This window comes from Prionailurus bengalensis, chromosome C1 (genome assembly GCF_016509475.1).
Source record: "Prionailurus bengalensis isolate Pbe53 chromosome C1, Fcat_Pben_1.1_paternal_pri, whole genome shotgun sequence".
Lineage (NCBI taxonomy): Eukaryota > Metazoa > Chordata > Mammalia > Carnivora > Felidae > Prionailurus > Prionailurus bengalensis.
In genome coordinates this window covers 29,243,806-29,257,864 of record NC_057345.1, presented here as the reverse complement: position 1 = coordinate 29,257,864, position 14,059 = coordinate 29,243,806, and the positions used below count along the sequence as shown (strand labels likewise).

The 14,059-nt window shown below is 45.9% G+C and overlaps 1 protein-coding gene and 1 non-coding gene across 2 annotated transcripts in view; one reads left to right on the top strand and one right to left on the bottom strand.

Moving 5' to 3' along the window:
* INPP5B (inositol polyphosphate-5-phosphatase B) overlaps positions 1-14,059 on the top strand; it is a 48,187-nt gene that overhangs the window by 32,562 nt on the left and 1,566 nt on the right. Inside the window, 10 exon segments of the mRNA XM_043574530.1 lie at positions 335-522; positions 2,021-2,132; positions 4,115-4,224; positions 5,168-5,303; positions 6,588-6,698; positions 7,644-7,806; positions 8,641-8,876; positions 9,642-9,755; positions 12,534-12,618; positions 12,998-13,125. Coding sequence (XP_043430465.1) covers positions 335-522; positions 2,021-2,132; positions 4,115-4,224; positions 5,168-5,303; positions 6,588-6,698; positions 7,644-7,806; positions 8,641-8,876; positions 9,642-9,755; positions 12,534-12,618; positions 12,998-13,125 — 1,383 coding nt within the window.
* On the bottom strand, positions 10,514-10,617 carry LOC122482310. Its single transcript, XR_006297103.1, has one exon. It is a non-coding gene; the product is annotated as a U6 spliceosomal RNA (small nuclear RNA).

Sequence of the window (14,059 nt, the reverse complement as noted above, 5' to 3'; positions counted from 1 at the left end):
ATGCTGATAACAGGTTTGCAATTTTCTTGTCTTGAGGCTCCCACAGTCCCACTTTTAGGCTCCACTGCAAGAGCTTGGCTTCCTGTGGAGAAGGGCAAGCATGTGGCTTGCCTGTGACTTAGTGAAAAGTGGACTCAGCCTGGCCACTGACCGGCTAGTCACTCCAGCCAGTGACTCTGGGGTTTGTTTTCTTACCTGTTCAAAGACAGACCGTCACACTGCTTCGTCTCCCTGTCAGGATCATTTTGAAGAGGAAACATTTTGAGGGTGTGCGGGCGGGAGTGACCGACACGACGAGGTGGTGAGTTGGATTCTGTCGGGCTCTTTTCCGCAGGGCAACAAGGGAGGAGTGGCCATCCGGTTCCAGCTCCACAACACCAGCATCTGTGTCGTGAACTCTCACCTGGCAGCCCACACAGAAGAGTGTGAGAGGAGGAACCAGGACTATAAAGACATCTGTTCTCGAATGCAGTTTTGTCAGGCTGACCCAAGCCTCCCCCCTCTCACCATCAGCAAGCACGAGTGAGTCTGGGCGTGGAGCCCAAGCAGTTCACTGCTCCTGCTGTGCAGAGCTGGGGCTCCCCACTGTTGCGTTGGGAGCAGGCCTCCCACTGCCCGAGTGGGAGCTCCAGCCAGCACTTGCTTCCGCACGGGTTATGTCCCATGAGATGTTCGGTTTCCCAACTCCCTATCCGGCAGATCTCTGGCATTTTGGTCCCACGTCATTTGTCCCCAGAAAAACATAGGTTTATTTTAATGCGGGTCTGCCTCGATAAACAGCAGGAGGGAAGCAACCAAAGAACGAGCCTGTCAAGCTTTACAGCAAGCTTCGCAAGGTTTTAGAAGTATGTTTTCGGATCCTGTACATCTGTTCTTTCCAGGAGCATATGTAGTTGAAATCGGACTGCAATAGTATACCTTCGCTTAGTCTTAAACCTCTTGATTCACCATTAGAGTTGTAGTTACAGCTGCTTAGAGAATCTTGTGCTGATCTTTGTTCCCTTAATCTCTAAAACTTCCCGTATGTCTAAATTCGCGGCATGTTAGAATCCCAGGCTTTACGGTAACACTCGAAGCTTGTGCCACTTCTTTTAGAAAAAGGAAGAAGCCATTGGGGCCATGGTGTCTGCCAGGGAGCACACAGATTCAAGCCTCTCATCCCGCCTGCCGCGGTGGTGGAACTGTCTTGAGCTCACTGGCGTTCTAGAAGCTGACGGGATGGCTTTCCTTCTCCGGGGAACCCAGCAGGGAGTGTGTCTTCCGTTCTGCTGAACCTCCGGCACCCTAGTTTGGGAGGTGGCAGCTTGCATGTCAGTCTGTCTGCTGTGAGCTCGTGGGTGCATTCATCGTGCGTGTCTACTGCTATGCATTCTCCAGTGCCTGGCTGCTGGCTTCAGATAGAGCAGTAGCAGACCTTATGGGATGTGCACAGTCATCTGGGAATGCTTGGTTATCCTTCTCCCAAAGCAGCAGGCGTAATAAAACACCTGCCACACTTCGCACAAAGAGCCAACCAAGGATACAGTGGGGGTTTAACTCAGACTCCCCTGTGAAGGTTGCGCTTTGTTTCAGAGGAACTCAGCTCTAGAAACAAAGGCGGAGAGTGTGTTTTGTGGACTGCGATGTGCACGGAGGCGACATGATGGCATCATCTGGTGCGGGGTCCCTGAGCAATCGACATGGCACCCAATATTTGATCTCTGGTGCCTCGTCCCAGAAGTGAGGTGAATGTGGTCTTGCTTTTAGACCTGATTAGGCTGTCTTTCCAACCACACAAGAATAAAGTAGTCCAGGACGACTCCAGGCTGTTTCTCATGAAACTGGAGCAAGGTCCCGGAGTCAGCAGCATGTTAGCTGTGGCGTGAAATGGGATGGCAAGAGAAAAGATTTCCTGAACAGCTGGGTCCCTTCCCTCCCAGCCCCCAAGAAGCCGAGTCTCAGGGCGCTCCTGTCAGAAGCACACTGGCAAGGATGGGGGAAGTCCCGCCTAAACTGTGAACTTTGTGCTCTGTCCTCACAGTGTGATCTTGTGGCTGGGGGACCTCAACTACAGGATAGAAGAGCTGGATGTGGAAACGGTGAAAAAGCTCATCGAGGAGAAGGCCTTCCAGACGCTGTATGCGTATGATCAGGTACACACAGCCACCTGTGCCCTCTTAGGCAGCTGTCCCGCCACTGTGAGGGCACGGGAAGGCCTGGCTTCCCAACCCTCGGCCTCTTCTTCCTCCGCCGGGCAGGCTTTCCTGAGAAGCTGATGGCCTGTCATTTCTCTCTTTTCTGCCTTCCCTCATCCATGGCTGCCTCCCCATCGGCTCTTCCCTCAAGGCGCCTCATCCCCCTTGGGGGCAGGAACGTGTGTTCTCTCTCTCAGTCTCTCTCTCTCCCCCACCCCTTTCCCCTGGTGCTTGCGTGTTCATTCGTTTGTTCAAGAAGGGGCTAAAAGGGTGCCAAGTTTCTCATACAGATCCTTAGTGTGTTTAAGATGATTTGTTAAATTGTTTTCTGAGTGAGCCTCCTCTGCCCCCTCCTGCTCTTCAACCAGACTTGTCCAGTGTAAATGACAGCCGTTTCTCCTGAGCGGCTTTCTTCACTCCTGCCAGGAACCAGTTCTGGAACCTGCTGTTCTCCACCGTGGTCTGGGTCAGCGTTTCTTGCTCAGAGCATGAGCCATTTCACAGGACAAGAGACGTGTGTCTCGCTGGCTTCCTTGAGGCTACTTGTCCCTGTAGGTTTCAAAACCATTCAAGTGGTCAGGGTTGTTCAGAAGGTTCAAGTCCCTTTTCTTTTTAGTCTGTAGCCGCCTTCTTATTGTCACCAGTCTCAGTCTTTCTGTTAACCTTTTTGTCCCCTGATGCACATCAGTCAGAGGGGGAAACATCTCAACTTTGTTGTGTCTTTCTTTTATGGAATCATCTCCTTTTTGACCATTTTTCTCTCCAGTTCCTTTCCTTTCCTTACGTGTTTTTTCTCTTTTATCCCTGTTTCCGCATTAAGCCAATCTGCTCAAAACTGTTTACTGCATCTATATTCTTGAGTGAGGCATTCTAGCTTCCCTGGCAGTTTCCTGCTGACCTCCTCTTGTCTTCTTTTCTGGTCTTTCTTCAAGTAAAAGTACCTGTTTTGTGAATTCTCTGCTTTCCAGATGGTTTTAAGGTCTTTACATACTGATTTAAGACTCCTCTTACATTAATATCTACATTTTTATTGTTTCTGCGGCCTTTCCTTAGTAGTTTTTTTTTTAGGCATTCCTATTTTGGGGAATTTGGCAACTGTTGTCCCCTGAATAGCTGCCACCCTGTGTCCAGTGCTAGCTGGCAGTTCTTCATTAGTCCATGATGGGCCAAGCTTGGTCCCCCCGGGAGGAGACAGGAGCACCTGTGGTTGTTCATCTCCCTGAGAGTGTGATCTGGAAGGAGCTCCTCAAATGAGTGCAGCAGGAGGAATGCTGGTTATTCTCAGGATGCACTAGGCACTATTCTAAGCTGACAGTTCTTTCCAACAGCCCCGGGGGGCAGACTCTCTTGCCAATCCAGAATTTGCAGAGGGGGGACATCAAGGCACAGAGCTTCCCCCAGTTCAAATAACTCATTTGATAAACTCCTTTAGAAAACTGTTTAAATTTACATTTAATTCATACTTGTTTTGGTATACTTCTGTTTCTACGTACATGAAAGTCCCCTTTGCTTTTTGCACTGTATCTTTCCAGACCCTTTTCCATGTAGTCCTCTCTCCATGTACAGTGGGAACAGCTGTGTTACACAGATGAAATGTCTGATACTTGGAAGGAGAAGCTCCGTGTCTGTTGGTACCTGATCCTCTTAGGGACGTCTCAGTAAGATGGTACTCAGGTCCCTTGGATGCAGGTACACTCTTAGAAAAGAGCCTTAAAAACTGTACAGCAGGCAAAGGAGTGGTCAACTTACTCCCCTTCCTAGGATTTCGTTCTCAGAATCTTACAGAATAACTTTCTCCTGGGACTTTCCCTTTAGGTTAGGGTTCAACTTCCAGATTAAAGCCCTTTCCTCTGCTAATTCAAGGGTTCAGTTTTTTTATTTTGAGGTTTTTTGGGTTTTTTTGTTGTTGTTTTCTTCCCCCCTTCCATCCTTTTACACAGCTGAAAACTCAGGTCACGGCCAAGACTGTCTTCGAAGACTTCACTGAAGGCGAGCTCACGTTCCAGCCCACGTATAAGTATGATACTGGCTCCGACGACTGGGACACCAGGTAGGTAGGGAGTTGTGCAAATGGAAACCCAGAAATTTCGGGAAGCACATCCCCCCATGGACCTAAAGAAGGAGATAGGAATCCTGTGACTTCCCCGTGTTTTGCACTCTGGTCAAACGTTTTCCCTCAGTATCTGCTCATTCAGCAGCCCTACCTTCCCACATGTTTTCTTTTCGACTGCCTTAGGCTTTGTTCCACAATAATTTACTTTTCAGTTATGCCAAGGGTGATAGGATGATTCTAAGCAGCTTAGCTTGTACTTGGTCACTACATAGGAGTTTATCGTTTTTCTTAGTGCTTATGGCATGCCTCACATTATGTTACACACTTCTATGACCTCATCTAATCATCCCTACAGCCACCGGAAGTAGGTGTGATTTATTATCCTCAATTCTTAGATCGGAGAACGGAGGCATGCACAAATTAAAGAGCCTCTCAAGGGGCACCTGGAGCGTGCGACTCTTGATCTTGAGGTTGTGAGTTCGAGCCCCATGGTGGGCATAGAGATAACTTAAAAATAAAAATCTTAAAAAAAAAAAAAAGAGATAAGAGATAAAGAGCCTCCCAAACAGGGACGTGTAGAGCCAGGATTCTAACCTAGGCAGTAGGAATTCAGAGCCTGTTTAAACCACCATCTTTTAAGGGCCACAGAGTACTTACTTGCAGGTTGCCTTTTTCATCTCATCCCCACAGGAGGGTAAAGAGCAGGGAATCATTCTGAACCGTGTTTGGCTTAGAGACCTAGCAGCTGTTTTGGGTGATACCCACAGGGTACATGCTGTCCCCTGGTGGGCCCGAAGCACTGTGCCTTCTTGGGTCCCTGGGCCTGCATGCACACGCATTTGGAGGCCCTGGCCTGTCTCCCCAGCCGAGCCAGGGTGCCAGCCAGGCACTGGGCACTGGTGTGCCTGTGTGGGCCCCCAGTGCAGACTTTGTATTTCAGTGAGAAGTGTCGTGCTCCTGCCTGGTGTGACCGGGTCCTCTGGAAAGGGAAGAACATCACTCAGCTGAGTTACCAGAGCCACATGGCCCTGAAGACCAGTGACCACAAGCCTGTCAGCTCAGTGTTTGACATTGGGGTAGGTGGGGAGCTGATACCCCTTGCGATCACTCTGTAGGGAACTGGTTCTCATAACCACCTTTGTCGTTTTGGTCTCCTTCTCCCCACCTGAGTGTGAGAAAGCTTTTAAATGTTTTTAGGGGTGCCTGGCTGGCTCAGTCTGTAGAGCATATGACTCTCGATCTTGGGGTTGTGAGTTTGAATCCCATGTTGGGTGTAGAGAATACTTAAAAATTAAAAAAAAATTTAAATAACAGTGTTTTAATTTAAATCCAATTCATAATTATTTTCGTATATTTCTCCTATGTATTCCTACGTACATGGAAGTTTTCCTTTTTTTTTTTTTTTTTTTTTTTTTTTTTTTGGACTATGTCTTTCTAGGCCTTTTTCTATGCACATACAAATGTGTCAGTATCCTATATACAACACAGAGGATGTTTTTTCTTTTTGTAAAAGAGATCATCTTATGCACATTGTTCTGAGAGTATCTTTTTTTCCCCTACTGACTATGTCTTAGGAGATCTTTCTATGTCAGTAAAGGTAGAGCTCCCTCCTCCTCCCACTTCTGCTGACTCTGTATGAGCTTATTTCCCACATCCTGGCTAATACTGAATTTTATCACTCTGAAATTTCTGCCAACCCAATGAGCCAAAAGGAAAAGATATGTCATTATTATAGATTACATTTCTTTGATTGCCAGGTTGAACATCTCTTTATTTATTATCTCTTCTCCTGTGACTTCTGTTTCTTTATTTTACCAATTTTCAAGGGTTCAGGTAGAGGCATATCAGAATCTGTGAGGATGTAGTGGCTTGAAAAAAGCCTAACGGATGTTACAAAGTTTTATTATTGGAAAGTGACAAAAATTGTGTTTATAATTCACAATACCGAAGGGAAGGCCTGACACAATCTTAGCTGATGGAGCACAGGTTACAAAAGCTTGAGAAATGCCACTTTAAATCAAACCCTAGAGAAGTTTCTCGCCGCAGGCCTGTTGACAGGCAGCAAAGTCACCGGACATCTTTCTGCCCCAGCTCTGCGACCTGGCAGAGCTCCCAACCAAGCTTTCACTCCAGTGTCTTCTCAGCTAATCAGGAAGCGGTTGGCTTTACCACAAGTTCAGCCTCTGGAGGACCCTCTGGAGACTATTGTTAATTGGGTTCTTTGTTAATTAATTAAATCTATTTAGTCTTCACTTTCTGTGTGGCTGTCAACTGCTCTTTCCCAATACTGTGCGTGTCTTCTTTACTGAAAAGGAAGAAATTGGCAGAAAGCAACTCAGGCTCTGATGTCTCCCTCCCAGGTGAAGGTGGTCAATGAAGAACGTTACCGGAAGACTCTGGAGGAGATTGTTCGCTCCCTGGATAAGATGGAAAATGCCAACATTCCTTCTGTGTTCCTTTCTAAGCGAGAGGTAGGAAGGACATGTTAAGAGCATTGGCACGAGGCTCTTCTATTCATAGAACTTAAGTCTCATCTTCGAGGTCTCGGAATTCCAGGAGGCACCAGTCCGACCACTGGGCTCTAGTCTTCTTGACTGACAGGCTGCCACTAGTTAAAGCGAGGCTGCTGATGTTGGCTGAGAGGAGGGGGTTGTTGATTTAGATGATGTTCATCTCCTGATCGTCTATATCAGAAGCCTTTCACCTTTGTGGCTCCTATGTTTCACCCACACATGGGCCATTCATGTATTAAATGATGGCATAGATGAGCCAAAAGATGTTGTGTTTGATTTTAGTGTAACTGGGTAGGTATTCTCGCGGGGGGGGGGGGGGGGGGCGGTTCTTCCTCCCAATGTTTTGCTCTGACTGAGATTAAATTGAATCAATTTCTTGGGTACACATGTGTTGGTGGGAGGCAAGGCAGTGTAGAAAAGGGATGGGCAGTGGAGGAAGTCAAGTTAGGGCTGAAGATTTTTCATGGAAGAGCTACAGTCTAGATCGTTGAGAATAGACAATACCAAGAAGCCAATCAAATGGAGATTATTGCGAGGGTATTGTTAATGCCCTAGAGGTCCAGCTACTTGGAAAGATGTGCTTGGTCTTCATGTTTGGGGGTGCACTTTGTAAAGGGTATCTTGGAAATGGCCTTTGGATATAGAAGATAGAAGATTTGAACTTTGATTCCTTCAGGAAATTTATTTATAAAACATGAAGTTTTTGGATTCCTGGGTTGAACATAGACGGCTGGTCTTAGTGGAGCTGTGGCCTCCCTGGTAAATGCCTAAATCAGAAACGTGATTCAAAAGAGGTAGTCCTTCATTTTCTTTCCAGAAAGGGCAAAGATTGCTCAGTTGGGGTGGCCGGGCAGGTTGCCGAGAAGAGAGCACTGGTCTGACTGGTCCCCGTCTTGCCCCCAGTTCTGTTTTCAGAATGTGAAGTACATGCAGTTACAAGTACAGTCCTTTATAATCCATAATGGACAAGTGCCGTGTCAGTTTGAGTTCATCAACAAGCCTGACGAAGAGTCCTACTGTAAGCAGTGGCTGAATGCCAACCCCAGCAGAGGCTTCCTCCTGCCAGGTAAGGCCTCTCTTCCTAGTTTCCCGGTTGCTGGTTTGGGGAACACTCTACCCTGCCTGTTAATTTTCCTAAAATAAGCTTTTTTGTTCCTGAGTGTTTTGTTGTCTGGTTGAAACTTCTAAAAGCCCTGTGGATGTGAACCATCCATGAATAAAATATAAAAACAGTAAAGGGCAGGAGTTCAGCTTGAAAAGCTTTCTCAGCCATCTATGTGTTCCATAATTTCACAGAAAGAGAAGACAGAAGACCTCTGGGAAGCAGGTGCTGCTGTCGAAGGACCCATTTTCACTGTCTGCCTCACTATAATCAGCTCCCAGCGTCTGCTCTTGTAGGGAAAGATAACGGGGTGGTAATCCAGAAATTATATCTGGCCCTGGAATGTACCATTCATGTCTTTCCCCTGACTGCTCCTTTGCACTCTGCATCGTGCTGTGTGGCAGAGGGATTAAGCCTGTTTTGTGGACAGTTCGCAGGCTGATATTTGCATTATATTTTCTGCTGGATCAGGTGTCTTCATCTGACCTGGCCCAGGGCAAGCGCCTTGATCCATGCCTTCAATTCTATTAATAATTCTAACTTGAGCTGTGCTCCTTTGTACTTGGATTTCATAGCAATGGCCTATTTCACATGTTTTTGTTTGTTGTTTTCATATTCCCACTTGGACTATAAACTCCTTGTTCATGTGTCCTCTGAGTGCTGAGCACATACATACTTGTTGGTTGGCTGATTCGTCTTATTTCCTTTCCCAGCCCTTTGTGCCTGATCCTTGCCCCCTCTGTCCCCTTTCCTCTTGGCCTCTCACCAGCCAACATTACTTTTAATGTTATTCCTCAGATTCTGCCATTGAGATCGAACTGGAGCTATTTGTAAATAAGACCACGGCTACAAAGCTCAACTCAGGTGAAGACAAAATTGAAGACATTCTGGTTTTGCACTTGGACAGGGGAAAGGATTACTTTTTGTCGGTGACAGGGAACTACCTGCCCAGCTGTTTTGGATCTCCCATTCATACACTGTGCTACATGAGGGAGCCAATCTTGGACCTGCCGCTTGAAACTATTAGAGAGCTGGTGAGTTATATGCTGCAGGGAACCATCTAGAACTGTAGCAGCTGAGCCAGTCAAACAAGATAGTCTCTGTCTTTCGTACATAATTCATTAGAGAAACTCAGCCATGGATACTAAGATATGAAGCTTCCCTGGCTCCTAATTTTATTCCTTTTTTTTGTTTCAATCATCACTTGGTCATTCTTCAGCCCGAACTAAATTTTCTGAGACATAGAAGGCTCCTATGGGGAGAATTCGAGTACAAGGGGACTAATTTAGAGCAGATTTATAGTGATATGCATTTTTCCCCCTTCGAATGCACTTTTTTGATTTAGGGACTCTTGATTTCTATCCTCTTCATTCTATAAGGTGAAAACAGAGGCCCAGTAAGGAGAGTGATTGGTCACAGGTCACATGGTGAGTTAACAGTGGACCTGGCCCCTGCATTTAGGTTTTTGGACTCCCAAGTGTGTGCCCTTACCTCACAGACCACATTCTCACCCTGGTTCTGACAGTGAAATGCTGTTGACAGGATGTGTTTTCCAGAAGACAATGTGTATTTCACCTGATTCATTGAAACTGCTTGCTGTAACCCACTCCTACTTCTCAAAAATCACCTTTTGTACCTTGATTCTCCCACTTGATTTCATTTGCCCGTGGAACGTTTGCTTAGGGGATTGCAATGCTTTCCTTCTTCCATGAGTTCGCTGCCCCCATGGTCAGTATTTTGGAGCTAGGCTGTCAGAAGTTCCATTGGTGGGCCTTCAGACTATGTTTATTTCTTTTCAGACTCTGATGCCACTACAGACTGAAGATGATGGGATCCAGTTGGAGAACCCCATGGGGATCCCCAAAGAGCTCTGGATGATGGTTGATTACCTGTACCAAAATGCTATCCAGCAGGTAGGTGGTGGTTAAGCAGTCAGACCTGATTGAGGCCAGGCTGCCTTGGGAAAGAACATCAGCTCCAAGAACTTTTGGTATAAGAAGCTTTTACCCCAAGGAACCTGTGGAAAGCTTTTCCTCCCCTAGGGAGTGAACGGGGGATAGATTCATGTTTCACACCCCCGTGAGACCTTGCTATTACATACAGCACTTGATTACCCCCAAGTGAAGCAGCCTTGCATAGGATGGCCTTCGAGGCACAGCATGTTTCCCCGACCTGGTCTCTGGGGTCCTCCAAGTAGAAAGACATCTGGATTCTTCTCAGGATGTCAGCCTGCTATCCTTATGAGGAACTCTTGCCAGTTTCTGGGAAGGGGAGGGGCTAACTTGTTGATGAGCCAGACCAATGTAGGAGACCAGATGGAGACCCCAGGCCTTGAGTCAGGAGGCCTGACTTCAAGAGTGATTTGGGCAAGCTTCATGAAATCAGATTGGTCAGTTTCACTGAGTCATTCATACAGGGAGAAGACTAATACAAACTAGAGTCTATCACAGCTCTACCACCTGGGAGCAGCATACGTTTTTATGACATTCTCTTTTCATTTCTCCCCACTCCTCACATTTATCATTACAGTGTACCAAACACTGTTCTAAGTGTTTCACAGCATTGCCTCAATTAGTTCTTACAGTGGCTCTCAGATGAAGAACCAGAGGTCCAGGAGGCTAAGTAACTTGGTCAAAATCCCAACGCTGATAAATGAGTAGGATTGGAATTTGAACTCAGGGAATTTGTCTGTAGAAGTCACCTCCTTGAGCAGGGGCCGTGCTAATCTTATGTGTATCATTTCAGTTTTGGTACACATGCTGCTGAAGCGAGCAGAGAAGTTACTTCTTTTTTTTTTTTTTTTTTTAACATTTATTTAGTTATTTTAATTAAAAATTTTTTTTTGATGTTTATTATTTTTGAGAGAGAGAGACAGAGACAGAGAACAAGGAGGGGCAGAGAGAAAGGGAGACAGAATTGGAAGGCTCCAGGCTCTGATCTGTCAACACAGAGCTTGACGCAGGGCTCAAACCCACAGACTGCGAGATCATGACCTGAGCTGAAGTCGGCCGCTTAACCAACTGAGCCACCCGGGTGCCCCTATTTTTATTTATTTTTGAGAGAGAGAGAGAGACCGACCATGAACATGGCAGAGGGAGAGGGGCAAGAGAGAGGGGGAGAGAGGATCCAAAGCCAACTTTGCACTGACAGTATAGAGCCCGATGTAAGGCTTAAACCACGAACTGTGAGATCATGACCTGAGCCCAAGTTGGACGCTTAACCAACTGAGCCACCCAGGAGCCCCCAGAAATCACATTCTTAAGTATTGTGCTAATCTACCTTCTCTGTAGAGCTCCGTTCAAGTGTAACTTTTGAGCAATACATAGAATATTATTATTCAGTTATATGGCATTAAGTCATTTAGTAAAATGATTATAAAGCATGGTAGGACTCATGGAAATACCTTTATTGCCATAATCTTGTTTTCACAAGGCAGGGAGGTGCCTTTTTCTTTTTTTAATTTCATTTTTTAAATTTACATCTAAATTAGTTAACATATAGTGCAATAATGATTTCAGCAGTAGATTCCTTAATGCCCCTTACCCATTTAGCCTATCCCCCCTCCCGCACCCCCTCCGGTAACCCTCTGTTTGTTCTCCATATTTATGAGTCTCTTATGCTTTGTCCCCCTCCCTGTTTTTGTATTAGTTTTGTTTCCCTTCCCTTATGTTCATCTGTTCTGTGTCTTAAAGTCCTCATATGAGTGAAGTCATATGATATTTGTCTTTCTCTGACTAATTTCACTTAGCATAACACCCTCCAGTTCCATCCACGTAGTTGCAAATGGCAAGATTTCATTCTTTTTGATTGCTGAGTAATACTCCACTGTATATATACACCACATCTTCTTTATCCATTCATCCATCGATGGACATTTGGGCTCTTTCCATACTTTGGCTATTGTTGATAGTGCTGCTATAATCATGGGGGTGCATGTGTCCCTTTGAAACAGCACACCTGTATCCCTTCAATAAATACCTAGTAGTGCAATTGCTGGGTTGTAGGGTAGTTCTATTTTTAATTTCTTGAGGAACCTCCATCCTGTTTTCCAGAGTGGCTGCACCAGCCTGCATTCCCAAGGGGGGTGCCTTTTTAACTTTCTCCGTCTTATAAATGATATATTTTCTTCACGTTTTTCTTTTTCTGGTTAATCCCTCTGTAACACTGCAGGAAACATAGCTACTTTTAAAGTTTTCCCTTATCATTTTGTATAGTATGCCATACCTAGTGTTGTGTTCTTTTCCTTTAATGTTTATTTATTTTGAGAGAGAAAGAGCATGAGCAGGAGAGGAGCAGAGAGAGGGGGAGAGAGAAAATCTCAAGCAGGCTCCATGCTGTCAGGGCAGAGCCCAACGTGAGGCTCAGTCTCACGAATCATGAGATTGTGACCTGAGCCGAAATCAAGAGCCAGACACTTAACCACCTGAACCACCCACGTGCGCCCTATAGTTTTATAATAGATGTTTTATCACTTTAAAGACCTGTCATGGGAGCATGCTTGGGAAGGCCTGAAAGATGAATTAACCACATCAGCCCTAAATTTATCAGGGTGTTTACCAGGGTGATTCAAAGGCCTCGCTACACCGCTCACTCCCTTTTTACACCTTGCTGGTGATCATATTTCTAGGTCCGGAAATCACGGCTGATTTTCTGAGAATATAATGATCCTGTGACTTTCTTTCCTTTTGCAGGAAGATCTGTTTCAGCAGCCAGGCCTGAGGTCAGAATTTGAGCATATCAGGGACTGTTTGGATACTGGAATGATTGATGCCCTCTGTATCCTTCAGGCACTCATGTGTGCATGCATGCGTGTGTGTGTGTATGTGTGTGTGTTTGTGTGGCTACGATTAAGAGGTGAGAGAAGAAAGAACAGTATCTTAAGGCTCAAAATCTGATCTTGTGTCCTCAGCTATCATATTTTTCTTAAAGTTTGCATAGAGAAGACTTTATAACTTTAAGCAACTGATATAGCAGGAACTCATGAAGGCCCAGCTAAGCTGACAAAGAGCTTGGCCCCCTTCACTGTGTCAGGCTGGCATCCTAGCTCTGAGTGGAGAGCCTGACTGGGCAAGCTGCACTTCTGGCCTGTGCTCCTTCCTGGGCCTTTTCCTAACCATGGCACAGCATCGCCTTTTCCTTAATGATGGGCCAAAAGCCGCCAACAATCATTCTGTGGCTGAAGCCCTGCTGCTTTTCCTGGAGAGCCTGCCAGAGCCTGTCATCTGCTACAGCGCCTACCATAACTGCTTGGAGTGTTCTGGCAGCTACACAGCAAGTAAACAGGTGAGGGGAAGCGTTAAGCATCAGCACACACGTGTTGCAGCCCCAGGCCTCATGGGGCCTGAGGGAACAAAGTGGGCGCAGTCCCTCAGACACAGTGTCCTAGTAACTCAGCTCCAGAGCTTTCCTTCCCAAACCTGTTCTTCCTTTCATGTCCGCTTTTCTTTTAGTGGCTTCACCCTTAATTCCAGTGACTCAACCCAGAAACCTGAGTCATTTCTGAGTCGTCCTCCGCTCACCTCCCACATGCCCAGTTCCCTTGATCTGTCACCCGTCATCTTCTGTTCTCGTGTACTCACCTTGGTTGAGCCCTGGATTCAGTCTGTCCCTCTGCTGATTTGTTTTGTATACGGCCCTCAGACCATGTGCTCTAAAGCTCTCATTATGTCACTGTTGGTCAAAAACCACACATGGCTCTCCATTGCCAGTTAATGATTTTCTTAAACAAATACTCAAGACTTTTCATGATCTGGCCTAGTGGTTCACACATGTAACATGCCATGGCAGAATAATGTAGAAAACTTGCTAATAATATGGGTTCCAGAGCCTCACCCCACATCCACCGAACCAGAATCTCTTTTGGAATATTTCTTGTGCGAGCTTCCCGACTGATAACGATGATGTGCCAATAGCTGGAGTACACATTGAATTCTGTCCTGATCGACCGCTCTCGGCTTAGCGCCTGTTCAAACAGTGGTGCTCCTGCTAAAATTGACTTCTTGGTTTGTTCTCTCTCCTTATCTCACTGTTTTCCTTCTCTTGCCTTTTTTACACTTTCTTTTGCCCTAATCCTTACCTCTGCAAGCCCAGTCTCGTCTTCAAGACCCAGCTGAAAATGTCTTCCATTCCCCTACATCTTTTGAGAGCACATAGTTAGAATATTGACCCCTAAATTTTTTGTAATGTTTTTATTTATTTTTGAGACAGAGAGAGACAG